Source organism: Tyto alba, unplaced genomic scaffold, assembly GCF_018691265.1.
Source record: "Tyto alba isolate M040663 unplaced genomic scaffold, T.alba_DEE_v4.0 Super-Scaffold_33, whole genome shotgun sequence".
In the NCBI taxonomy this organism is placed as follows: Eukaryota; Metazoa; Chordata; class Aves; order Strigiformes; family Tytonidae; genus Tyto; species Tyto alba.
The window spans coordinates 9063827-9090876 of record NW_024881308.1 but is presented as its reverse complement, the minus strand read 5'-3'; the positions used below and the strand labels follow the sequence as shown (position 1 = coordinate 9090876).

General features: G+C 39.1%; 1 protein-coding gene across 9 annotated transcripts in view; it reads left to right on the top strand.

The window, feature by feature from the left end:
• Positions 1–1255: 1255 nt before the first annotated feature.
• Positions 1256–27050, top strand: part of RIPOR3 (RIPOR family member 3) — a 55103-nt gene continuing 29308 nt past the window's right edge. For 2 of the 9 annotated variants that reach the window (XM_009968346.3, XM_032993631.2), the window contains exons 1-4: positions 1256–1450; positions 5900–5988; positions 22371–22499; positions 26258–26404. In XM_009968346.3, coding sequence (XP_009966648.3) covers positions 22399–22499; positions 26258–26404 — 248 coding nt within the window. In that variant the 5' untranslated portion in view covers positions 1256–1450; positions 5900–5988; positions 22371–22398. Of the gene's footprint in view, positions 1451–1495; positions 1710–4133; positions 4614–5899; positions 5989–6729; positions 6794–22370; positions 22500–26257; positions 26405–27050 lie in introns of those variants that run through there. The other 7 variants (XM_042800729.1, XM_032993632.2, XM_042800728.1 and 4 more) reach the window with 7 other exon arrangements.

Genomic DNA, 27050 nt, shown 5'->3' with positions numbered 1-27050 from the left:
AAGACAAATCCCAATCAATTTCATACAGTATTGCAAAAGAAAAACGTAGCTCTGCCCTAAGAGGTTCTTGTATGAGATCTCTGGTTATCTGGTGCTTTGAGAACTTTAGTTTGTGTTTTTCCATCCTGAAACAGGATGGAAGAGTCTGGTATGTGTCCTAGATGTTACTGATTATGGTCAAAAGGGGAAAAAACACTATTAGTAATAAGGTTATCATAAGAGCATGTCCAAATTCCATACAGTCAGCTCATTTTCCTCATGGGGAGTGTCTAGCTTCTTGTGCTGTCAGTCAATCAGCATGCTAACCTCATGGGGAAATGGTGCTAAAAAACATAGGGGAAAATGGAAGAGGTATGAGACATATCGTAACCCAAGGTGCTCTGCCCAAGGCAGGAACATGTTTGTGTGTTGGTGTTTACAAAAGGCCTGGCAAGGCATTGTTCAAAAGCCAAGAGGTGTGATTGTGTGGGTTCGTATGACGAGGCAAGGAACTGAGGAAAATTTCAGCCTGCTTTCTACATCACAATTTCACATCTTTTTGCCAGGATTGTCTGGAAGGTGTCTAAAAAGCTAGCAAGAGGGAGCTCATTCTCGAGGAACAGTACCTGGCTGAAGAAGCAACAAGGAGGTCAGTTGTGGGTGCAGCAGAAAGGGCTTGGAGCGGGCTTTGGTTAACCAAGGATGAAAGACACAACAAATTACATAAAACCTACGGGAGGGTAGGATGGAAAGAGGGAGGAGGCAATAAGAGAAAGATGATCATTAGGGAAAGGCTGAGGGTTGTAAGAGAAGGGAGGCTTAAAAGGGATAGGGAAGAGGGAGCGTGGGGTAGGGGCAGAGGAGGAGTGAGCAATGGACGGGGAAGATGGGAAAGGAGAGAACCTGGGCACGGGAGAAAATGCCTGAGAAAAAGTGAAGGGGTGAGTGGGGGGGGGGCAGGGGCGGGTGTCCCCGCGTGGGTAGCCGGTTTGTCACTGCCCCGCGACGCGGAGCAGAGCGGCTGGAACAAGCAAGGGGGCGCCTGGGACGCTCCCTGCCGAGCTGCAGCGGGTCCGGGCCGTGACCGCAGGCTCGGCATGTGCTGGGGCCGCGCTGCACTTTCCCAGCCCCCCTGCCAGGATGAGGGGGGTCGGAGGGAGGGAGGGAGGGAGGGAGGGAGGGAGGGAGGGAGGGAGGGAGGGAGGGAGGGAGGGAGGGAGGGAGGGAGGGAGGGAGGGAAAGGAGAGAAGGAGGGAGGGAGGGAGGGAGGCAGCGAGCGGGACGGGGCGAGCGGCATCCAGCAGCCAACAAGCGCTCCGGAGCCGCGGCTTCCTGGAAACGGAGCCCAGCTGGGTGACGGGCAGCGGCGATAAGCGGCGGCTATCGGGGCCCTCCCGGCGGGTTCGGCCTCTCCGCGCTGCCGCGGGAGCGGTGCGGAGCCGCTCTCTGAGCCCCGCCGCCGAGAGGGCAGGTAGGAAACACCTGGCCGCGGAGGACCGCGGAGCGGATCCCACCGGGGAGTCCCGGCGTGGGAGCGCGGGCTGCCGGCTCCGGCTCCGGGCGGGGAGCGGCGGTGTTCCGCCCCGCTGCGCGCCTGCGGAACGCGGGCCGCGACCCCCGGCCTGCCCGGCGGCGGGAGGTACGGGGCAGGGGCGCTTCGGGCACCCGGCGGAGAGACGGGTGTCCGAGACGCGAGGGGCAACGGGGAGGCACCGGCACCGCATCGGTAGGTGAGAGCTGCGGGGCACCGAGAGGGCGGGCATGTCACCTATGGGGGGGCAGGCTCCTTAGGAATCTGCGGGCGTCTGTAAGTAGGCAAGCTTCGAAGGATGCTGATAGTCCCACGGAGACTGCACCGGCGCAAAGAGGTGCGGTCGTTTGTTATCCAGAGTTAAACACATTCACACCAGGCAACACGCAGGAAGCCCCTGGGAGGTGAATGCCTGGCTGGAGCAGGTGGAAAAGTGAGAGGAGCAGGACAACGTTTATGCCATCCTGCAGGATTTGCGTTTTGGAGGTGTCACTGTAGAGGCTGGTTATACTTTACTTAACTCTTTTAGTCTGTGCAGAGATTACATTTTATTTGCTCATAAATACGAATTGAGGTTTTGGGTCACAGCCCAGTTACATTTTGCTTCAGACAGAGTTTAATTTCCCCTTTTAAAAAGTGTTTTAAATAAGTTGGGCCATATGGAGATTGAGTTCTTCATCAACCAGAGAAACTTGAAGGAATTTGCAAAATAAAGTTATATATTGCTTGAGCCATTTCTTGAGTATTGAACCAGAGTCAGAGTACAGCACCAGTACTCAAAACTCCTGATTCAGTCATTTCCTTTGTTGGGATCAAGACTTAATCCGTCTCTACCTGTGTTTTCACAGCTGTAAAATGGGAGCTACACCTATTAATAAGGGGCATTACATATTCTTTTTGGAAAGACCTTAATTAAAAAAAATCAGAGGAAGATAATTTGTAAAGGTAGTAAACAATGCAAAATGTATCTGAGAGAACATTTCATGTTGAATGGAGAGATACATCTGGGAAAGATGTGGTGTCTATGGGAGCATGCGCATTAGAAACTTCTCTGTTGTATTTATTTCTCATGCAGTTGATCACTTACATGCTGCTACTCTGAATTCTGCAGAGTGAATGACATAAGCACCACATGTAGTAGTGCAGAAAAACCTGCATGAAACTGGCCAAAATGGGACAGAGCTGTTACTGAACAGCAGGCCGTGTCCTTTATGCCCCAGGTCTAGAGAGAAACTTGTATGAGATACAACACATGAGATACGGTAGTGAACGACTAGGTTGGTAAAATTTTTCTCTGATTAGAGTCTGGATACTGTTTAGAAGAATTAAAGAGCTTCACTGAGATGACAAGTCCTGCATCCCTATGTAGTGCTCAGTTCTTGAATCAGTCAGTAAGTGCGGTGAAGCAGTGGTGTTTCTGTTAACACCATGGAGCCAAGAATGGGGAAATATAGGCCAAACAGTGAGTTATGTAATGGTATTCCCTAAGGGGTGCTATAAAGATGAGATGATTTCCTTCTGTCAAGACAAAGAGCAGCCCGACGGTTGCTTTACGATGTTCACTCTAGCCCTGGGTTCTTAAGAGGGATCCAGGCAGGGAGTTGGGACCCTACAGTATCAGATCCTCCGACATCACTTTATTCCCTTCCACAGATAATTCCTTCACCAATATTCCTTTGCAATATCCTCATAAAGAACACAAGAAGTGGAAAAGAGCCATTATGGCTAGAAAGGGAAACAAGACTCATTCTACAGGGAGGGGAAATTTACGATTTTAATGTGTCTCTTTCTCAGGGGTTTGAGGAGTGATAATGTGGAGTTACAGTGCATCAGGACAAAATGGGTTCTCTGTATAGAAAGTTAGACAGGATAAAGTAAGGGAGTGAGAACTGTCTCAGAAGGTTTGTTAACTATGCCATTTGGATGGAATAAATAGAAAGGCTGGATTGGAAGTGAAGGAGATATTTTATGTAAAATGGTAGGTTTAATGTTAGTTAAATATACACACTCGATCTTAGCCAAAAGGTTGAGAAAAAAGGAACAGACGGAGTTGAATTACCCCCTGTTAATGGCCAAAAAAACAGTGGATTTTGAAAGGGGATTGGCTGGTGACAGTCCAAAATTATACAGACAGCAAGTCTTGCAAAGGACATCACCCGGCCTTTAATGTCTACAGGTGCTCAGGGTCCTGGGTTTGATTCTGACTGTAAGATGGTGCCTCCGGAAGTACAAAGGGGACATACATATTTATGAAATACCAGTTTTTATCCACTTTTTTTCAACTTTTCCATTTCTGTTGCCAGTTTATTCTCCCTGAGCACAAATTGCTTTAAACCAGTATGTCTTCAAAGACAGAATGCCTGAAAAACATAATTTTTATTGAATTCAACTTTTTAGGGAAGAAAATTGGTTTTCAGCCAATCGTTAATAATTTAGAGGATCAGAACACCGATCTTGTCTTCTTTGTCACTAATACAGAAAGTATTGCAGGTGTAGTTAGCAAACCAATGTATATGTAACTGATCTAGATTTGAATGTAGCTGTTTCAAATTAAATAATAAAATTTGTTTCGTGGGGAACTTAAAATGCAATTATTATTGGAAAAGTAGCTGTTTCAGGGATATTTTGTTATTCGTCAGATATGTTCTTTCCATGAATTCATCGCTGATCTGCTTGATGGAGTAGCAAAAATCCACTTTCATTATTTTCTTAACTCTTGTTACTCCAGGCTGTGTTACGTGAATGCAGTAGCCCTTGTAAATTGCCCTGGCCCTTGTATCATGAATTAAGATCCATGGTAGAGTTTGTATCTTGAGGTATCAATCTCAGTTGCACAGTAAAATACCCATAATAACTTTCGTTGGATTATGGTCATGTAGTATGACTTTAAGATTTCAGACTGACTTGTCAGGATTATTAGTGATCAAAACCCGTTCACTTATTGGCTTAGCAAACTGAATTGGGGCAGTAAGCTTTTATTCTTGTTTTCCTTTCCTTTCTCTACAACTGAACTGTTCAGACTACAAATTCTGAGAATGCTGGCATGCTCAAGCTGGGATGTTCAAGATTTACATTAAACATCAGTAGGTTCCTATAATTTCAGGTAAGGCCAGTGAAATCTATTGGTCCTCAAGAGCTCAGAGAGCCAAGGGCTGCATGTTTCAGAATGGGTAACGAATAATAGGGGCATCTGAATTTAACAGACACTTAGACATTTTGGCTGCATGCACTCCTGACATATCTCGTCTACAAAATGGTGATAATACAGTAATGTTTACATAGTACTGGGGAGACGATAAGAAACCAATATAAATCTTTCTCCATTATGTAGGAAGAGTTACAACTGTGATTAGGGAATTAACTTTATTCCTCTTACCTGAATACTTTCCTCACTTATTTCATATGGTAGGAACAGTAGTAACAAAACATTTGTCATTTTGTTTAAAAAAGGCTGGCTCACAGGACGTGCACTCACCACAAGAGTTTTCTCTAGCCATTGTAGAAACATTTTTAAGCTTGTAATTTTAAGCTATACATAAATACTGGTAGCTAATGTTCTATGCGCCTATGAAGGCAAAAAGGGTTACCTGATCGCATGTATTTGCAGATCTCTCTCTGCTTCACATTCTTGCAGACCAGAACAACAACATAACTTTCTTCTTTCAGGATAGTTAATGTTCTGGCCCAGAATTATAGCACCAGATGTGTTGCCACAGAAACAATTTAAAGGGAGAAGAACTTGAGAGCAAATTGTCTTTCTAGTGGAAAATGTTTTAGAGCCTCTCATTGGCTTCTATGTGTGCTATATGTGTGCACAGCAAAGAATAAGGGACAATTTTGCTTTTTTGTTTCATACATCTGTTAGCATTTTAAAATTCTCTATACAGGGTTGAAAATTGAAAAATATTCTATTATGGGCATGAATTACGTGCCTCAGAGACATTTTTTATTAAATCCTGACTCTTTTTTAGAAACTCTTTCCTTGAAAAGTGTGCGGTGTGCTAGCTGATTTACTTAGCTCCACTTGCAACATGCTTTGGAAAATATTTCCGGTAATAGTTGTTTCTGTGAAAGTAAGGAAACATTTGACTATATAAAATTATCCCAGATTTTGATGCTGAGAATTAGTAGCACATTCTTACTTACTACAATTGACATGCTGATGAAAAGAGGGAATGTGTATAGGAAATATTTTGATTTAATCTTGTCTAGGAAGCCTTAAAGCAGCCAAAGCCCTTGATTTTAGCTAGCATTTATTTTTCACAGAATAGTTGCCAGAGGATACTCTATTCAACATATCATTTTCTCAGCTATTATGAAAATATTTGTCTGAACAAAATGCAACATGAATTGCCTTAATATATCCCCTTTTCACTTTTTTGACCACAGAAGGGCATCTTTATCCTACAGTTTTGCATACTATTCGGGGTAGAATAACGAGAAAAACATCCAGGAAGGCCACAGCTACAGCACAACAGGTTGGTGCATGTAATAATTATGTCAGAAACTCACCAGTTGTGGATACATCTAGTATTTGCAAAAAGAGATTTTTCTTGTACAATTTCTGCTCATTTTTGACCAAATTAATTTAAACTAACAAAAATGCTGATGGAATTGTGTCTGCACTAGGATTTCAACTTTCTCATAGACATACCATAAAATGCAGCACCTGTAACTAACATTGGTGGGCATTTCATGTGTAAGTTTGATTGCAAAATCTGGGAAAGTTTTAAAAAGTCCGAGATCCACACGTGAAGAGACTTGTTTCCACAGTTCTTTGTCATTCATGCATTTGGAAGGTCTTTCTCCCTGCAAATTTTGAAATACTTTTGGATGGGTAGCTGAAGGAAACATAATTGCATTTAGCTTACCAAAAGCCAGGGTGAAGTTCATGTCTCTTTGGAGTGATAGAAAGATTTTACCATATGCATCTGTATGTATAATGCTACCCTGTGATTTTGGAAGATAATGGACATGCAATGTTATGCCGAGAAGCTTTATATACTAGAGTTAAGAGCAGCTACTTAAGCTTCTGAAAATAGTTTTACCTTATTTTAAGTGTCCTACAGGAGTAATCTTTTGAAATATATCAGTTTGGGGACTAGACTGTATGCCACGTCACACATTTGAGTTTTGGCAGGTTCATGGGCATGTACATCACCAAACAAGATCTGCCATAAAGATAAGAAATTAATTTCTTTCTTGCATTCCTTATTCAGGCAGAACTCCAATTCTGGGTGTGGAAGGAATGCAGAGCTGGGCCTAGAGCTTGTGTCTGCACAGGTTAGAAATGAACTTTCAGTGTAAAATTTGGATCTGAATCTGCATCCATATTTCTCTAGAAGACCACAGATATTTGAATCCAGGTTTCTGGTTTGGGTGCTCTTTGGGGCTGAATCAGTCCCTATGTTTGCAAGCTGATCCAAATGTCCCCTTAATTAGTTCACATCCCTTTTGTTTGATCCCATGAGAAGATAGGTTAGTCTTTCTTTAGGCTGTAGAGCTTTCCCAGACAGACATTTTAAATTAGAAATATAGGTACTAATAATTTTCTTAAAAATGTCCTTTGGGCCTGAAATTTCTTGTGCTTGGTTTCAATCCAGTATTGAATAAGACTGGAAACTCTGAATAATGTCAGTTCAGATGCATTGGAGTTATTCATGTGCATTTTAGAAATACATACTTTCCACTTACATTTTTTCCATAATTCTCTGCACTTAAATAACCTCTGTTTTATTATTTAAATTGCCACAGACTCGAAGAGGGAAAAATCATTCTCCAATACTGGGACTCAACAGATAAACAGGGAGACAATTCAAAGACTTCAGTATGCTTCAAAATCTTAATGTTTACTGCTTTACTGTTAGCATTAATAGGTTTATATTTCTACTAGTGCAGACAGAATACAATGTAAATAACCTTCCGTTCACCTATGCGCTGAATTTCTGCAGTTTCGCATTATGTAATTGAAATTTTACAAAAAGAGTTTAGAAGGTTTCTTCAGATTATAAGGAAGGATTTTGTTTGATGAGATCCATAAAGTTAAAAGAGTAGGCCAGGGTTTTCAAAAAGATTTGACACACAGAGATATTCCAAATGCATATGCAGCTGTTTGAGCAATTATTACAATAGAGTGTACATATTGAGTAACTGTGTGTGGAAAATATGGCTAATACTTGATCTGTACAGAAACTTCACAGGCTTTTCTAAAGTTTTAAAGATAACTGATTTGTAGCAAGTTAGTTGCATGTTTTTTACAATGAAAGACAAAACAAAAGAGCAGTTAAAATGGATGGAATCTAAAAATGCATTGGTTTAATTCCAACTGTAACATCACAGATTCAGCACACTGAACTGTGTGCCTTTCTTCATGCTTTTAGTACAATAGTATATGCCCAGACTTTATGAAAATCTGTCACTAAGTTTTGTTATTCGTTGTCTGAAATGGAAGCCCACACAGAGATCTTGAAGGTAATGTCACCTTTGAAGAGAGTCCTGCATGTAGAATGCTGATGGGAAATACTACTTTAATTAACCACAACTCCCACTGAAACAATAGAGCTATCCTTTGTGTAACTCTGCTGAAGTCATTGGATCTTGTTCCTAATTCCACTGAGGCTGAGTAGTGCCCCTCCCTTTTTCTGAAGTGTTCACATGCCAATGTGTTGTGCAACCAACATAATTTGTTAACAAATAAAGAAGAATTTAAATAACCTTAGAAAATCAGTGCAGGCCTCCTAGCTGCCTGCAAACAAACATCTGAAGTGCAAAACAAGTAAGTAGCAGTGCAAAGTATCTCAAAATTGCTTTAGCTTGGGTTCTTCGAGAACAAAAACACAAGTCTAAGGAGTATGTGCTCTGCAGGAGAAGGCTTTGGATGAGAACATATACTGCATTTTCTGGTAAGATCTCCAGTCCAGACATAATTTCTGCATCTGCCCAGCATAGCTTGTTTTCTCCACAGCTGTAGTAATACTTGATGAATCTTTCCTCCATATCTGTATGAATTTTACTGCTTTTAGTTTCATTTAAAGCAATAAGCGAGTATACTTTGGCCTGTAATTGTCAGATTATCTTTACAATACAGTAAAACTGTAGCTTATTGTAAAATATCTCTCTTGAGTAAGCCAAGTCACGTGGAGCAAACCACCATTTTTCTATTATATCATTAAACGCACTGTCTGCCATTGCTGCTGTAACTGTGTCAGGATCTGGATTTAATTCTGGATCTGAATTAGTATATTGTTGGAATCACTTGTCAACATGTATATTTTGTATCTGAATGGCCATTTCTGAATTTTGAAGATCACCCAAGAGTGATTTTCTGCCAGTAAGTTCTCTGGGCTGTACATTCTCAATGACAATTCTGCAGAGGATCACAAATGTGAGTTCATAAGATCAATGATCCATGCACTGATGTTTGGAGGATCATATTGCAAGTGTGGGAAAACTGCCAGGGGACACAGAACGTCACCGGGACATTCTGTTCTATCTACTGCCTCTCCAGCCAGGCATGGTTCCTCATTAACAGAAAGGCTTATCACTGTTGTGCTTATAGCACCTTTCAGCATTCTGGATGCTGCTGCCATCATCTCAGGCTCATCTGCCAAGATGCGTGAAGATTATGTCTTTCATAAATCGTGCCTGTCTGATGCGAATAAAGCAGATCAGTACACACATGGTGCCCTTGATATCACTGGAATCATCACAATACTGTGATACTGAACTGTTTGGCCTATGTGTTGTCCTGAAATTTAAAGTTCTTTGCTGGTGATCTCATCCATTACCAGGACTCCTTAAATTATCAATCAAACAACAGTTACAGGAATATAGACTATGCATTTGGCCATCCATTTTTGTGTCAGGTCTCTCTGCAGCTCTCATAACTATAACTTAATGCAAACCTGACTGTCATTTCCCTACATACCATATTCTGAAGGTGACTGTTGTTTGCCTTTGTTCTGTTAGGATGGTAGGAGCTAATGAACTGAGGATCAGTATGTACAGTGAATTGATTGGTACCGTAAGTCCTTTGCTCACTGGCCTTGGGTAAGAGCTCGTTGCACTCTTGAATCAGTGTGCATGTTAGCATTGCAATTCTCTCCTTCCATGTTGAAAGGGAACTAAAAGAGCTTTCTTACAGGGGGCCTGGTTTTGTCCAGTGGTAAGAGTGGTCTCGACTATAATTGGCTCATAGGTATGTAATAGAGTCTGGGTAACATAGACTAAGTCAATTTACATCACAAAAATAAGTCTTGTTTTATGAGGCATGAAGGACTTGCCCACAGGTTTTTTTATAAACCAAGAATTGCAGTTGTTCTACATTTGCCATGTAGCCATACTAACGGTTGTTCTGCACTTAAATGTAGTATTGCGATAATTTTGTCTCAGTTTAGGGTTTTTTATAATGATGTAGACATATGACATTAAAAGCTTCTGCAGCTATATTGATATGGCAGTGTTGTATGCAAATACAATTTATTCTTTTCCCTGATGCAGTACATCTGTGCTAGCTAAAGCCTTTGCAGTACCTAGAGACACAGGTAAAAAGCCCCTCTCTCCAGCTATTAAGCCCTTGTCTATATTACAGACTCATGCCCTCAGCTAAATTGGATAAGGACTGTGAAAAATGGTTTATTTTATCAACATGACAGAATTAGCAAAAGGTGCAAGTATAGAAGCAGTTATAGTGCACAGTAAACTTGTGCATGTGTTAGTACTAGTTGGTTTAGGTCTGAGGGATAGTTTTAACTATGCTGATAGAAAGCACAGGCTTGCCAAGTTGCTCCATTAATTTTAGGAGAACTTTTGTATAAGTAATACCAATATTCTGACAGCAGTGTGGTGCTGGTAGTATAGATACACAGACAGTGTTCTCAGTGAAGGATATTTTTACATTACCTGCTGACTACTAATGCCTTTAAAATAACAAAGCTTTCTTGTGTAGCTGTATAGATCTATATTGCAAAGTTCCTGGCATAACTGTGAGCGCTAAGAGGAATGTTAAAAAATGAAGCCCATAAAGATTTAGCTATGCTGGCAAAATACTCATATAAGAATACTCCTTTTGCCAGGATTGCCTGCGTCTTTTGGGAAGAGAGGTAGAAACAAACTGGCAGAAGGCCTCAGTTATCTATTCTGTTGGAATTTTGTTGTTGTACTTACACATAGATGCTGAGTAAACCAGTCCAAGGTCTAAGAAAAACTCATTGTGATGCTGAAAAATATGAAATACTAAGCAGATGTGACTGCTAGTTGCAGTAAAAGCTTTGAGTCCTCAGGGAACAAACAATTGGGTTCAAGTCTTTGAAGAGGTTTGAGACAGAGAGCTGATTGATTTTTTTTTTTTTTTGTGCACAAAACTGAAACGCATTTTCATGAGTGACTCTTGCCATGTTTGTTGATGATATTCATAACATTTCAAGGGACCTTAAAATTAGATTAGCTTTTGGCCTAAATGTTGAAGTGGTTTGATCTCAACTGATCCTGCTTAGCAACTTATGCTTAGCACTTCCAGTTATGTCTGCCTTTTTTTTTTTCCAGTGAGTAGCTCTCTTGTGCTTGGGCTGGGTGATGTAGAAGAGCCTGACATTTCCAGGAACTTATTATCTCTGGCAGAAGTCTTGTTAATGTCAGTTATTGATAAGCGGGAAAGTAAACATGTGTCAGATTAGGCAGTGCACTTTCAATGGTTTACCACTAGTCTGATTTCATGTCACAGCACACAGGGTCCTCCAAAGAAAAATTCTTTTACCACTAATGAATTTTAAAAATTATTTTAACTGTATTATTTTTGGTTATAACTTATCTACTTCATGCTACTTTCTAATGCAGAAAATATTTTTTCTTGTTTACAAATTTCAACCACATTAGAGATATAATTTTCTAGTCTTGCTAGAAATACTTCTGATTTAAGAAATAAGTATGGCAACTGCATTGCCCTTTAATGAATATGAAAAGGGAGTTTTCACATGCCCAAACAGATTCTTTCTATTTGCTGACTCTGAAATATTTGAATTAAATAGCAGTAACAAAAACAGACGGCTGAAGAAAGGAAGTTTATAAAGGCCAAGGCAGATCTGCAATCAGTTATTCTGATGGAAGGCATCACCACTCTCCTATAGAGATGTGTTGTCAGGACTGTTTATGTGAGGTCTCCCTACCTGACTTCCAGGAGAATAACTGGTTTAGAAAAAACACTTCAAATAGTAGTCTTTGCTAAGCTATCTTTTTTTTAGGCTGACATAGGCTTAAGGGGCACTCCATGGGGTCATGATCATTATAGATTTCGTAGTCTTTCCTGGGCAAACTATATCCAGAGGTCAGTACCCAAATTTAACTCTTCTGATTTTATAATTTTCAAAAGATTATTTCTGTGAGTCTACTTAGGCTTGAAATAATCCAAAGCTGTCTTCTAGGCAGAACCAGACTGACAAAACTTGAATGTCTGATTTAAAAGTAAATGTAGTCCAGTTTAGACTGCATTTTGCTTAACTGCTCACTTCACCATATGTATCTTGATATACATTAGTTCTTCAGCTGTTTCCAAAGCCATCTCCATTTGAATGTTTAATATTTAACAACCAATTAGCTCCGTTTTGTTTTGTTTGGATAGTTTGCAATTAAGCATTCTTTCAAGTGGGCTTTATTTAGCTAATTCCGTCACAAAAATAAGCTATAAGGGAATGATGAGAAGTTCAAGCTAGCCAATGTTTATTTTTATTATTAATAATTTATATTATAGTAGTTCCCAGGGGAACTAGGGCCCCACTAAACCCAGTTTCCTCTGCATGTAATGACTGTGTCTCACAAAGCCTTATACAGCAGACAATTCTTTTTTGCTGCTATGGCTTAGCGCAAGGGACCCGCTCTGTACTGCAAGGGAGTGTACTAATGAGGAGCATGTAAAGACAAATCAGGAATAATTTTTTAAAGAACCTTAAGCTAGGAACCAGAGGGAAAACCTGATGCATCTTTTCTATAATAAGCCATCACTAATGCATTTTTCCAGTGTGAGTGCTAAATCATGACTATAAAGGTCTTGTTCATCCTCTCTCTGAAGTTATGGCAATGCTCCCAGTGACTTTGATGGGAGCAAGATTGGGCAGAGAAGAGATGGTCCTAAAAACCTTATCTATTTCTGAACTATCAGAAGACACTTTATATTTTAAGAACACACTGATGGGAGAAGTTAATTTTAAAAATTTTCATGTTTAGTGAGATTTCTATCAGAAGTTACAGTTTTCACAGCATGTGGTCCTAAATAATTGGTCTACTTTATGTTTTACAGAACCCTTGAAAGAAGTGATTTAGAGTCCTTTCACACCTACTAAATGTAAAGGAGATACAGAGCCAAATCCTGGATTTCTGTAAATAGATTGATTTGAATAGAGATATGGCAGGTTGCATAAACTGAGGATCTGGCCTGCTCTCCATGGGATACTTGTGTGAGTTAAGTGAATAGAACTGACATTGGGATGATCAGGGCTGTGAAGTAGAAGTGCCTTGAAGCTAGTGTAGTAGTGCAAATTTTCATCATCAGTGGAATAACCATCCTTCTCCTCTCCCCGTATGTGGAAGCACCAGTCTTTTCTGTAATCTTTCCATAATTTCAAATGCAAAATCGAGACAGAAGTTTTCCTGACCTATCTGTTCCATATTCCTGTCCTCATTAGTTCAGTTTAAAGGGGGTAAAACATCTGTTTCCAAGTACAGCTGTGTGGTTAGCATGTAGGCCTTTTTTTTTCCATACAAAAATCACTAAATCTGGCCATTTAAGACACAGATTTTATAGGAGCTAGAGTTGGGCTGTGCAAAGTTCACCTCATTAAAAACAAACCCAAACCAAATAAAAGCAGAGAATAACAGCATAAAAATGTGGGCCGTGAATGTCAGAGCATATGCATTAGGAATTGGTAAGAAATTAAGGGGAAACTACAGATATATCCACATATATTCAAAGGTTGTTTTTTTCCACAAGTAGAGTTTACATGCTGCTTGTGGAGTGTCTAGAGAAAGAGAACATTAGTACAGAACAGAGTGTTAGGATTGCTATGACAGCTACCGTAATTTGTTAGAAAATACAAGTTCAAGACTGTGTTAGATGATACTGAGTAAATTCAGCCTAGATAAAAAGTTCAAACAATTTTTTGACACTTAGGCTGTTAGCTGATCAGTGAGAGATTCTCAATTGTCTTTATTTTGAAATCTCTTTCTAAAAACTAACACCTTTTTCATTATCTTAAATAGCTACCAAGATTTACTGATCAGTAGTGGAAATACTGACTTTGAAGAAATTAAGTCTATGTCTACTCAGTACTGAAGAAAATACTTTGCTTTAAAGCATAAAACTTTTCTATCTCCTATTTTCCTCTTTTATGACATTTTGTATACTTTTCTTCTTTGTCCAGTGTTCTTTGGGATTCTGATCCTAACTTAGCAACTTCATTATTCCTGTGGCACAAGATTGTCATGGTAACATTTATGGGGATAAAACATGGTTGCCATATGAAGTTGAATTAATGGTTTAATACTTAATAAAGACACAATTTTCTTGATCAGACAGCTCAATGATAGTGTCTTCCACTTCAGGACACATACTGGTATATTGTGATTCACAGGCTTCAGTTTTTGAAGATATCAAAATACATCCCACATACTGTTGAACATAAAATTTCACTATGACTGGATGTTTGTCGTCTCTTTTGGTTAATATATTCTTCTCAGTGTAATTATCAAAACATATATCTATCCATCATAGTGTTTTCTATTGAAGCTTAGACTTGGGACTTTCCACAACCCTAAGGCTGAGATAAAGGACCTTCCTTATTTCATAATTGACCTGCAAATGGGCTTTTAGGAGGCTCCTGCATTAGCTGATGGATGGAGACATGATCACACCTGATAAATCTATCTGTAACATACATTCAGGCATAGATTGGGGAAAACAAGGAGAATTAGGTATGTATTACAGAAGAATGTTTCTTGGGGTTCCTAATGAAGAAGGCGGAAACTCTCAAGGACAGAATTGGCAGGATTCAGTGCCTTGCTGCTAGGCAAATTTTCCTTTGTCAGAAATGGAAGAGCCTGTTCATCACTTGTAAATTGCTCTCCCTCAGCGCCATCTGCTTCTTCTCTTGTTAGGAATTTGTTTTTAAGTATTCATTATAGTGTAGCTAACTGCAGACTCAAAATCTGCCAAAGCTGAAAAAGCTGCAAGTCAGGCTAGCGTGTGGAGCCTGCCACATTCCTGAATCTCTGATTCAGGCTTGCAAGTTTGTCATCAAGTTTGAAATTGAAACCAGAGGAGTGAGCAGCAAGCCCTGTGCTCATAAATCAGCTGATAATGGGTGAATTGTTCAGTGCCTTCCCCTGAGGAGGAAAGCAAAACCCAATGCAAAAGTACTCACAGCAACTAGAAGGGCTATGATGTAGGCAAGCATGGAGAATGGCTCTATGAATATGCAAAGGAAGTAAACAAGGACTTTAGTTATATGCAATCACTGATTCTTTTCTTATTACAACATTACCAAAAAGTTACAGTGGGATTTACAGCCAACCTTGATTCTGAGTAACAAATTTCCATGAAAGAAATAGGCACAATACATCAGTGTATGATCCGTGACAAGGTCTCCTTTGTGCTTCATCTGTTTGATATCTGCTGCCACTAGAGGGAGGTACAAAATTGACCACGAAATTATGTCTTGAAAAATAGTTTCCAGGTCATTAACTAAGTGCAGGCCAACATTTGCTGCTGCAATTCTACTGGAAATCTGGAATAAATGACTGATTAATTTCCTCTGGATGTACACCAGTGTCACTGAGAATAGAATTTGGAACTGTATGCTTAGATGAAAACTAATTAGAAATACAGTAACATTTTGAATTGCAGGCTTGAAAAACAGGTCATCTTGGACTTGAAAGTTGAGTTCTGTGTTCAAAGAACTACACTAGAAATGGTTACATCAGAGACACTACCTCCAGCACAGGAGAAGCTCTCTGAGGGGACTGTTTATGATATTTAAATTTATTGCTGCATAGGAAACCTGGACTCCAGAATTTCATTTTCAGAAGCTGGCATAAAGCTATAGAAGGGCCTAATGACTAAAGCAATAACTTGGATCAAAGCCGTTTATCTGATTTTCTTTTTATTGCTTGAATATGGCTAGGAGGAAAGTATGTCAGATACGCAGTATTTAAATATATATTTAAGAGCTGAGTCTGCCTAGATAAAATTTGCAAAAGTACCAAAATGGGTTACACACTGAAGCCCCATCTTTCTAAATAATATAAGCTATGAATGTAATTCTTATTAAAAATCAATTGAACTGGCTCCTAAGAGCCTAAATTACTTTTGAGAATGGGATTTTATTCCTGAATCATTTGAGATTTTTGAAATAAATCCTGTCAGATGTAAGTTTGGTGCAAAGTAAAGGGCCCGTCTAATAGTCTGAATTAAACAGGTTTAGGCCAAAAAGTTCTGTGGAACACATGTGCAGATATGTAGAGAAGCAGAATCTTCCCCTTGCAGCAAAATTGCTATGTAATCGCTCATATTGCTCAGTCTCAAACCAGCAGATCTGTCTGGTCAGTATGAGTAGAAAAGTGATTGTTCATGGCTCTGTACAGCTATATCCAGTGGACTTTACAGCACTGTAGCTAAACATAGCTCTTTGGTAGAAGATTGTTTCCTGCATGGATTTTATTTTTCTGCAGAGAATGCTGAACATCTTCATCTGTCTACATTGTTTTATTCCATTTATAGGAATGAGGAGGGAGAAAGAGATGAGTAGAGGTGAGATGGGAGAGAAGGAAAAGTGTAAGGGAGAATCAAAATTTACCTCTTAGTGCTTCAGAAATGGATGATAAAAGCACGAAGGGGAAAATTTTCAAAAGCTCATCGCAGGCAACTGTTTGTCTCCATACCCCCATTTTCATAAATCTGTTTTACCATATAAAAACAAAACATCAAACATACATTTTCCATATCTGTAACTGCAGTGGCTCTTCCCCTGTCTGTGTGGTGAACTAGTTACAGGTTATATGTGTTGGTGTGAAACACCAGTTCTAGATAAATCATATCCACAAGTCAGAATTCGTATGTCAAAGTGAATTACACATAGCCTTTTCAGATTCTGATGTGAATCCTTTCCACAGAAAGAATTGATCTGACGAAAGGATCACTATTTGAGTGTAATGCAGTGTTAAAATAGTTATAGTGAGATGTAGCATCAAGGGCACTTTCTGTCTCCCTAACTTAAATGACTTTTCATCCCTAGAAAAATAACCAGAGAAATTTTTCTTAGTTCTGCCAATAACTGTATAAATAGAATGTTTGTCTAACAATTGTACAAAAATGCTTAAAATTTAAGGGGTTTTAATCATAAATTTGGAATGTTTATCTAGCAAAGTAGACATTGCTACTGAGGTCAATGGTTTTTCCAAAGAATGCTCAAGAGCAAAGATTAAATATAGTGTGCATTTTTCCAGTGGATTCAACACTATGCTGTACACAAGATGGTCACTTCATTCATTGTTCAGTCAGCCTTCATTACATCTACCTTTAGAGTAATTAGGGCTGAGTCATGATGTTATCACATCTCAGGAGTTTCATTAATTTTAATGGTCTGGATTGTTTAGAAGTCCAGCACTGCAAAGTAAGCGCCAAGGTCTAGAAATTTCCAGCCTGTTCCACACTACACTGAAATCACAAAAAGCCTCAGTTGTTCAGGCCCAGATCAGCCCTAAGACTTTGTTCAAAATGTCTGGCAGTATTGTAATACATTGTGGCAATCTGGGTGGGTTTTTTTTGTTTGTTTTTTATTTTTTCTTTATCAGTGTCATGAAAGACTCAAATGCCACTGTCTGCCACAAGTGTTTTGAAATGAATACCACCCATCATAAGCATTCAGAAGTGTTAGTTAATTCCATTGTTCCTGAGTTTTGAAAGAAATGAGAGGAAGAAAAATAATTGTGATTACATCAATGTGATGGTAGACGAATGTAGCCCAGTTTGCAAAATCAGTCTTAACTTTTAGTTGTGCTAGAAATTTTCTGGTGTGAATATGGTAGGGTTGTCTTTTCACCTATTAGGTCTCTGCAATATATATTTCTATCAGCTAAAACCCTAATAAGGATGCAATTGTAGCAGCAAAACAGTTATTGTGGTGGAATTTATAATAAATTCAGGGAAGTGGAATGAATAATTTAGCACCTTTGAAGGTTTTTTTGAACCAGCAGATGATTAGTTGGAATTGCAGATAATTTGTAGAGTAAGTCCAGAGAATGTGTCTAAAGTCCCTAAATGTTCATCTACTTAATCACTACTGATTTTGATTACGTACAGCGAAAAATGAGTTTCAGTAGAAATGGTATAGAACTGATACACAATGGCAAATTTGTTTGGCTGTCATGGAACTTAAGTGAATTTTATAAAACCATGCTTTAAAAAGACATAGATTCTAGGTGGCAAACCTACAATAAAATCTATGTACTATGCTAAGCAGAAATCCACTTACTAAGAGGATTCTCCATATAGGCACAAATGTAAGCCACATAATTTAGGATCAAGGCTGCAGTCCCTCCGATAAAATGTTAAGCACATCTGATACTGAGAAAAGGATTATATTGTGATAATACAAAATTAAATCAACTGTGTTTGGTTTCCACAATTAGAAGATAAAATGACTCTATTGTCCTTCCAAGTAAAGCTAATGTAATATTTACAAATAAAATTATGTATAAAAATAACAACAATAATAACAAAAATGTAAGGAGAAAGTTGGCATCCGGCAGTGTAAGACAAATTGTTATGATCACATAATGTATCCAGAATCACAAACACGATCCAAAGACATTGAAGTGATTGACATTTGATAGTTTGGGTTCAGTCATTGTGTTTATTTTCTGTAGTGACTAATAATTTACTTGATTTCAAACTGGCTTTCATTTTAATAGGCAGCTGCCGCTGGCCGAAGCCAGTGAGCAGCGGGTGCTGCCGTCCTAGTGAGGTATGGAGCCACTTGTTAGGCTATCAACTCGATCTGCGTGTCCACAATCAGCTGAAGGGAAGAGTCTGGTACAGTTTTTGCAGACACACAACTAGGAGCAAGTGTGTGTCTCAACCAACTGGTCATTCACAATTGGAACATTACGAATTTTAAGTAAACATGAATACCATACTCTAGCAAGAGTTCACCAAGTTCAAGTGAACCTCTTTGAGATACTAAAAGAAAAACATGGCTACTAATTTAAAGTACAAAACACAAGCAGAAATATTTTGCAAGTCAGTGAGTCATATTTCCCTCATAAAATTGTTGAAACCATTGTGCCCAGAAACAATTAAATATGTGACTAGGACTGGAAAAGTTTAGCCATAAACACAAACAGGCACCAGTTTTTTGTTTGTAGAGGATGAAGGTCATTTGGCTTGAGGAATATCCTAATACTAACAGAGATGAAGCAGAACATGCAGTTTGAGCGTACTCAGTGCTCAGTAGAAGCTCAAATGTTCCGCCCTACATGCCTCAATAGCTGGTAACACTGACAGTTAAATGCTAATGATCTATTATGGCAAATCATTGAAACAGGGACAAACAAACATACTACTTTAATTTGAAAAAACTACTCTTTTGATTTATGTTAAAAATACATTTCTGAGACCTGAAGTCTTAACCTTACAAAATTGCACATATTAAATGTTTGAGTCAACTAGTACCTTGCAGTTTGGAGGTCTTTTTAAGACTGACAAGCTTTATAAGGCTTTTTCAGGACTCGTTGTTTTTTCCAGTAGTTTGGTGTTTCTATTGCCCCTGGCAATAGACTCCTTCAGCTTGGCCTGATGTTTTTGTGCTCTACATATGCCAGCCCCTAGCTAGCTACCGTATTCACATTCTGTGCTTTTTGGGAAGATTAAAAGAGAGGAAGTTCCTCTGCTCCCCAGGGTATAATCCCTGTATTTATGAGATTTGGACTCATTGGCCTACACAGCAGAGGTTACAGGTTTGAAGACAGATTTGAACTCAGCTTTGTCGGGGGTCCTTATCTGATTTATTTCTAGCCTAGAGGGAGAGTTGAATTTGATATGTGTCCAGATGCTTTTTCTCAGGGGCAGTTGTAACGTAGCTCAGCACTTTTATACAGACACTGTGGCTAGCAAAACCCTCTGTTTAAACAACTCCATTTATAAATCTTTCTTATAAACAAAATGTTGTCTTGACATCCGACTTATGGTCTTCTACTCAGAAGTGTGAAATGAGCTGTAAGATTTCTGGGTTGCTACAAAAAATATATGTGCTGGTGTGTACTTTGTCAACATTATTTCAAAGTAAAAGATAAGCCCTTTAATGGTGCTTTCCTAACATTATTTAAATTCTCCTCATTCTTATGAGAGGGAACTGTGGAAATGTGCTTGTGAATTGCTTTTGAATGTAGCTATGCATTACAACAGAACATGACACAGTCAGTGTCCTTGAAGACTGAGCTTTGCGCAGTTAAAAAAAAACAAACAATGCATGGGAATTTTTAAATGCTGATGGCTATGTGCAAGTGAGGTCCGATTCATCTCTCATTTCTACTAATTTGCAACAGTGTATCTTCTTGAAGTCCAGAATTATATTTCATTTATAAAAACACATGTGGCAACAGAATCAAGTCTAGGCAATTTAAGCAATTTATTTCTTTTACCAACTGAGTTTTGGGGGTCTCTAAATTTCCAACTTAATTCCTCGCATCCAGAGTTTAGTACCACAGATTTTTACTTTGGGGTCCTCTCATTATTTTCAATTTTTTGTTCCCTGCCAAGGGTCTGCCTGGTTTTGTTTGTGTCATATCTATATGCTTCAAAGGCTTTCAGTCGCATGCTATGCAGGTTTTAGTAGTCCTATAAAATTAGACAAGCTTTTCCTGTACTTTCTTCCTCCCTTTTACTCATGAACCATTTTTCCGAGGTTAGAGAGCTGAAGAATAGATCCTGGGAATCTGGCTTAGACTTGATGAGGGATGTGGTCAATAACCATGAGGCTATTCCTTTTATTTCTTCCTTTAACAGCTTGTTATGCAATTACATTTTTCAGTAAGTTGCATGTTTTTTTCAGCCTAATGATCCTTTTGATGGGGTGACTGTTCACAGACTTGTAAGCATCTGAAAAATAGAAGAAAGAATGGAAAATATTTTGAAACTTCAGCTATGATATGATGCAAGTACAATCTCTGATTAAGGGTGTTAAGGAGGCATCCTTTCAAGACAAGAGAATGTACAGTTGATTAAAGCTATACAGTTTGATTAAAAGGTGATTAGATATACCTACATTTTTCCATGTGACAGATTTCTATTGATACTTCTGAAGCTATGGAGTCATGTGGACTTCGATGAACTGAGATGCAAAATACCAAGCCATGCCCAACACTTCTTTTGACAAACTAGTTAGCTTGTAAATCAGGTAGCTGTTTGGCTCAAATTTATAATTTTCGCATCTTGTTCTAAAGTCTTTTGCCTGGTTTTCACAGATGTATTCATGAGCTTGGCACAGCCTGTAGAACAGGCAAAGAAATGGGGAGTCAGACCTCAGCCCAGGGAATGGACTGAGTGGCTTCTAATGAAATAGTCAGGTCTCACTGCAGGATCTCTGCCTGTGGAAATTCATGACAGTTTTTGTTACTGCATTGGTAGATAATGATACCTAAAGCATAGTCACTCACAGTAATTCCCTGTACTTGTAGCCTAGCCCAGAATTAGCAAAACACTTTCAAATCTCCTCCCGGGAAGTATACTTAACCATTCAGTTCTTTATATGCAGTCTGGAAGAGCACTGAGTTAGGTTGCTCTCCGGGATAGTGGCAGAGCCAGGAAAAGTCTTATCTTGACATTTCTGGGTTTCTAGTCTAATTGTAGCCATGCTGGTGGGATAGGGTCAGGCAAAGGGCTTGAGTGCGGATGTTTGTTTCCAGTATCTACTCTGATAGATTGAGCTCACTGTTCTTCAGAGCACATTCTGTAATACAGGACAAACTTTTGCATGGAGCATGTAGAGCTCTTTCCTGGAGTTTGTACTTCTCTCTACAAATAGACACTCCAGCTTTGTTTTACTCCATTTTACTCAGTTGTGGTGTTTACATTACACCAGCTTGAGGGGGGAAGGAAGGGAATTTTTCTGTACATTAACTGTCTGGGTGATTTTCTACAGCTGCTTTGAAGGATATGTCTGTTACTTATATTGTAACTTGGATTCTGTAGACATATGGCAGAGAACACAATTCTCCAGAAAGCAAAAGAGTTTGACTGATGGAAAACAGAAGAGAGCAATCCAAGAGAAATTCTGCCAGAGGAGGAGCATGAACCTGAAATTTACTGTTGAAACCAGACTTCTGCCTTGGGCTTAAGTACCACACTCAGCCAATTCTACCATTGACTTCAGTGTGGCTCTGCACAGATGCAAGGAACTGCTTTTTGGACCCGACTAAGTCTGGAGCTTAAGTATTGTTCTGGCATCCGTACTGATTCGCAAATACACTGGTTGGCCTGAACTCATTAAGCAGTGGGACAATTACAGGGTTTTTTTAAAAATCAGAAATATAGAAAGCCTGTGAATTGAGGCTATTCTGGGTTTTTCATAGTGAGTTTGTAAAATCAATCAGAAATTGAAGAGGGCATGAGAGATTTAATTTTAGACTATTCAGTCCCTTATTAAGTGAATTGTGGATGGCAACAGAGGAAACGTGTATAACAGACAAGTCTTCCTTTTCTGTTTAATCTACTGTCTGTTGTTCTGACTTTCTACTTCCAAGCAGCTCAGCACTTGCAGCAGCACAAGCATAAACTACCATGAAGATTTTAACTCATCTGTTTTTCTGTTTATTTCAGAAGCCAGTAGACTTACTGACTGGCAACCATGTCGGTCAAACTCACATTTGTCTCTCCTGCTGATGGGGGTGGTATCAGCAGGAGTTGTTCCTTCACTGGATTCAGCACTGTGCAAAGCAGAAAATTAGCGTAAGTACTACAAAAAGTAAAGCACTTGATTGTTTGGGCAACGGACATTAGGCACTGTGAATGTATTTTTTAACCTAAGGCATCTACGTGTAGAAATTGTTCCTTAAAAGGGATGCAGCCCTTCCTGCTAGCAGCCTACTAGTAACTCATGTTTTCTGACTAAATCCTTCTGAATAGTTGTGGTAATTAAAAATCTCATAGGCCTTTGAAAAGGTGGGATGTTAGTAGTGAATCCTGACAAAACATGTAACTGAACCCAAATCAAGTTCTCCTGGGGTTATTTAAGCAGAGCAGCATTATAAGGGCTGCTTTCTGGCAATGCCACAAATGCGAGGAAGGGAGGATCACAAACAGGCCAAGAAGGCCACTGCAAAGTCGCTGCTATCTGTAACAGCTCTATAGTATAGCCGAGGTTGCAGGCCAGGCTCCAGTCGAGCTCCGTAATTGTTAATCCATCCTGCACTGTTTTTCCCTTTATGCTTATCACAAGTTGTGTAGCATTGCTCTATGTAAATATCTGCAGCTTTTCCACTAGAAGTGCTCGTTCTTTTTCCGAACTGAGTGATCCCTGTATAGCCTGTCGAGTACTTTTAGAAGATATGATCTATAAATGGAAAATTAATATAATCTCTGACTGCCAATGCATGCTAGAATAATAACAAAGTGAATCATTTAGCAGTATCACATAGAAGTATTGGAAAGTATCCTATTGTGTATCAGTAAAATACTTGACTTATGTCATGAAATATCTTTTCAAAGAACCAAATGACTGAATTCACCTTTTAGTTGAACACGGCGTGAGCAAAAATGAAATTCCAGCATGATTGTAATGTAATCAAGAAGTCTTCACATTTGAATAAATTAATTTTTTGTGAAAGCTGAAAAACAGTATTACACCTAGCAAAGATTGAATGTCTAAAATCACACCAGTCTCTAAGATCTTGAGAAAAACACTGTCAAATTATATAAACAGACTTGAGCTCAAGTACATAGTGGGAGTTCTAGCAGGGAAAGGATCTACCAGGAAAATCATTGAACAGCTGTTTCTCCAACAAAGGCACAGTCCAGCAGGGTAAGAATGCTCCAAACAGAAGAGTCCATTAAGATTAATCTGTTACTTTTAACTGCAAAGGTTTTCTAAGCAAATGCATCTGTGCATTCTTTATGATGTTGCTTTTCATTATTTAAGTGTTTAGACAGACAGTTTTGTTCAGGAATCACTGAAATAAGGAAAATTTGTGTACTAGATAGTCACAGCCCAGTGAACACCCACGAGTCTTCCCCAGCATAGTGAAGAAATTTTTTAATCATCCTTTCCTAACTTATCTCTCCCTCAGGCACTGTTGCAAAACACAGCCAGAGATTGCAGGGGCCCTGTGCAAGGTCTATCCAAAGGATGACACACAAATCAGGTCCACATGGAGATTCTTAAGCAGATGCTAAATATACTTTTGCATTTCTTTAGCAACTTCCTTTTGAGGCTTTCAGTCAGACACAGTATTTCATTTTTCATTACAATGGTCTCTACAGGAAGTAAATATTATTACTGTTATCTAAAAAGTGGGAAATTTGATACTAAAATTATCAAGTTCACAAGGAATAGCAGCAACATAGCATCTAGCTTTTAGCTACTATCCCTAAAGGCCCATGTCAGCCACTTAACTTTTCTATGAAATGTATGAAAATGGGATTCTTAACATCAGTGCACTGAGTACATATGGGCTACATCAGTCAGTAGGAGATACTGAGGGAAATGGTGAGTTTTAAATCTCAACCTATCCATATGCAGTGCTTAGATGCTATACTTTCAACCGAAGGAAAGTGATTTCCTGAATTTAGGATCTGCAGTCCAAAACCCTGAAGGTAAATATCAAAGTCCTTTTCTTTCGAAAAATAAACAAAACTCAGGAGTAATTTGGGCTTTTTAATTTCAAAAGATAGAATTATCTTATATCTTCCTTATGGTATCTTGCTAATTAGAGTACTCATCTAAAGCATGGAACTGGATGCTATTACCTTCTTTGCATGAAAAAATTTTAAGTGATGATCCTGCTAGGAGACTCTTTCAACTGCTGTTATTGGCTAGACTGTCCCTTCCAGTGTTATTCCTGTTCAAACCCTCTCACTTTGCATGGAATACTCAAAGACTCATAATCTTAGAAAGAAAACAATATTAATATAATTTTCTAATTTAACAGGTATGTTCCTCGTTATAGATAAACAGATCTCCAAATGGCTTGGTTAATTAATACTTTACATTATGCCACCATAAAAAACTAAGATAGTCACTGGGGTGAAGAAATTAAATATCCAGTAATGTTTGGCAACACCTAGTTTTATCAGATTTTTTGCAGACTATATGTTAAAAAATTGAGTTAGGTGGAAATTTAGCACCAGGGTAATTAAAGTAGTTACTCAAAGGATTCTGTGATAGGTCTGGGGACAGCTCTCAGGTGTGCTGGGCCTAGGATTTAATCACCAAGCTCAGTAATCTCTTTAGGCCTTCAGTCACATGCTTAGAACTTAAAACAGCCAGTGGCTAGCTATTAAGCCTGTTGAAGCTCATCATTCTTCTAGGTGAGCTGAATTTAGGATAGAGATTGTAGACAAGGTGGAAAATTTCTCTGAGAGTAACCAGTTGGCTTGGCTTGGCTTGGTTTGGTTGAATGGGAAACTTCTTTAAGTAATGTTATTTTAGAGGCTTGACTTACTGGGAATAATAACAAAACTTTATAAAAAAACCTAAGATCTACAGCAGTATATAGATAAAGATAAGCTAGGTAGGAATCTCACAATGCGAAGAACCATTTGCAGGGAGTTCATTTTCTGGTTTAAATGTTGTAGATAGTGGTAACTAATGGCTTGGGGTGTTCTAACTCTTTAGGTTAGCACAAAAAAGGCTCTGTGGGGGACTTCTGTGTGAAACAATATTTAATTTTGGTTTTTCAGTTGCTTTTAAAAGTAAGCGAGGTGTTACACACCGAAAAAACACCTTGATAATTATATCTTGTATGCAGCCTGGGCTTAGGTGCTTGCCTTTTTAAAACATGGTAGGGCTTTAAGCCACCATTTAAATGGATGGTGAGTGCAGGCAAAGAAATAGCTATTTTGAAGGCTTTTTATGTTAGCTTTATCAGTTAAACCTTGAGCAGATCAAAAGTTTGTTGTTTCGTTTTCCTGTATTGCAGGTGAGAGTTAGAATGGGAATGTCCTTGTCCTGCAGTGTGGCTTAGTTGACTAGTTCTTTGACCCAACAACCAGTGTGAATGTGCACACAGAAACTTTAGCTAGCTGCCATGTGTGTCTGTTAAGACAATTGCTAGCAGTATGAACATTAACTTGTTATTAACCTGTTATAAAAATGAGCTTTTATTTTTCTTGCTCAGTTCTCCCCCCACCTTCCCAAAGAAATGGGGACCTGCACAATTTTTCTTTATTTAGAAAGGCTTCTCAGAGTCTGTGTCAGGTTTGGAGAAGGAGGTGTTTCTTGTTGAAATTATTATTGTTGAAGTCAAAGAACTTGAAGCCTTTCTGCACTAGGTATTTAGGACTGTGCCTCAACTTTCTGATGTTATCCTTGAAAGTATTCTCAGTGTGTCCCAAGAACTTTGGTTTTTTGAGTAAAGATATATGGGATTGGACATATGACTTGTGGCCCAGAAGCTTTGTGGGTTAGGCATCTCTGTTCTCCCAGGTGAATGGGTTTTGCATCTTTCCCATGGTTTTTGTTTTTTTTTTTTTTTTTTCTTTTTTTACAGAAAATCTCTCAGCAGAAGTTCAGTGAGATCAAGAATGTCACTGAAACCCCCGAAGGCTTATAATTCCCTGCAGAAGGGGGCAGTCATCTGGGATCCAAAGCCACTGCAGGTGAAGAAAATTTTTGAAGCTTTGAAGAAAGGACTTAAGTAAGGACAATTTAAATATTGTAATTTGCCTTACCTAGTTATGCTGCTTAAGTCTGTATATCACTGTTTGCTATCTCCTTCTGGCATCTCTAAACCTATGTTGTGACTTTCCCAGACACTGGGACCTTGTAAAACAGGTTTCATTCACTCTCAGGCAGTCTGCTTGTAAACAAAGTGCTCTGATGTTTTTGTTTGTTCCTAGTTTGTTACACTTCTCTAAAAAGTCGGTGACAGGTAGAATTCTGTGGGGCAATTCTCCATCCCTTGAGAAAGGGAGGCTTTCAGAGCATAGAGGGTGGCAGGCAGGAGGTCTGCAGATCAAGGAGAGACTTGGATAGGGATGGCCCAGCCAGATCGGGGCCGGGGGGCAATTGGCAGAAAGTTTCTGGAGAGGTTGATGTGTGGAGTTTGACTCAAAAAGCTGACTTAGAACCAAGTCTGGAAGCGAGGGTGTGTCCTGCAAGGACACAGTGGGGAGGCTGTTGGTAAACCATTTCTATTCTCCCTATGCTAATTAGAGAACACTTAGGAGTTAGATATTTGGGAGGTGGGTTGTGATTTGTTTGTTTTTTTTTTTTTTCTTTCTTTCTTTTAATGGAATTAAACTCTTGAGTTTACAGATACTCTTTTATCTCTGGGTGCTTGT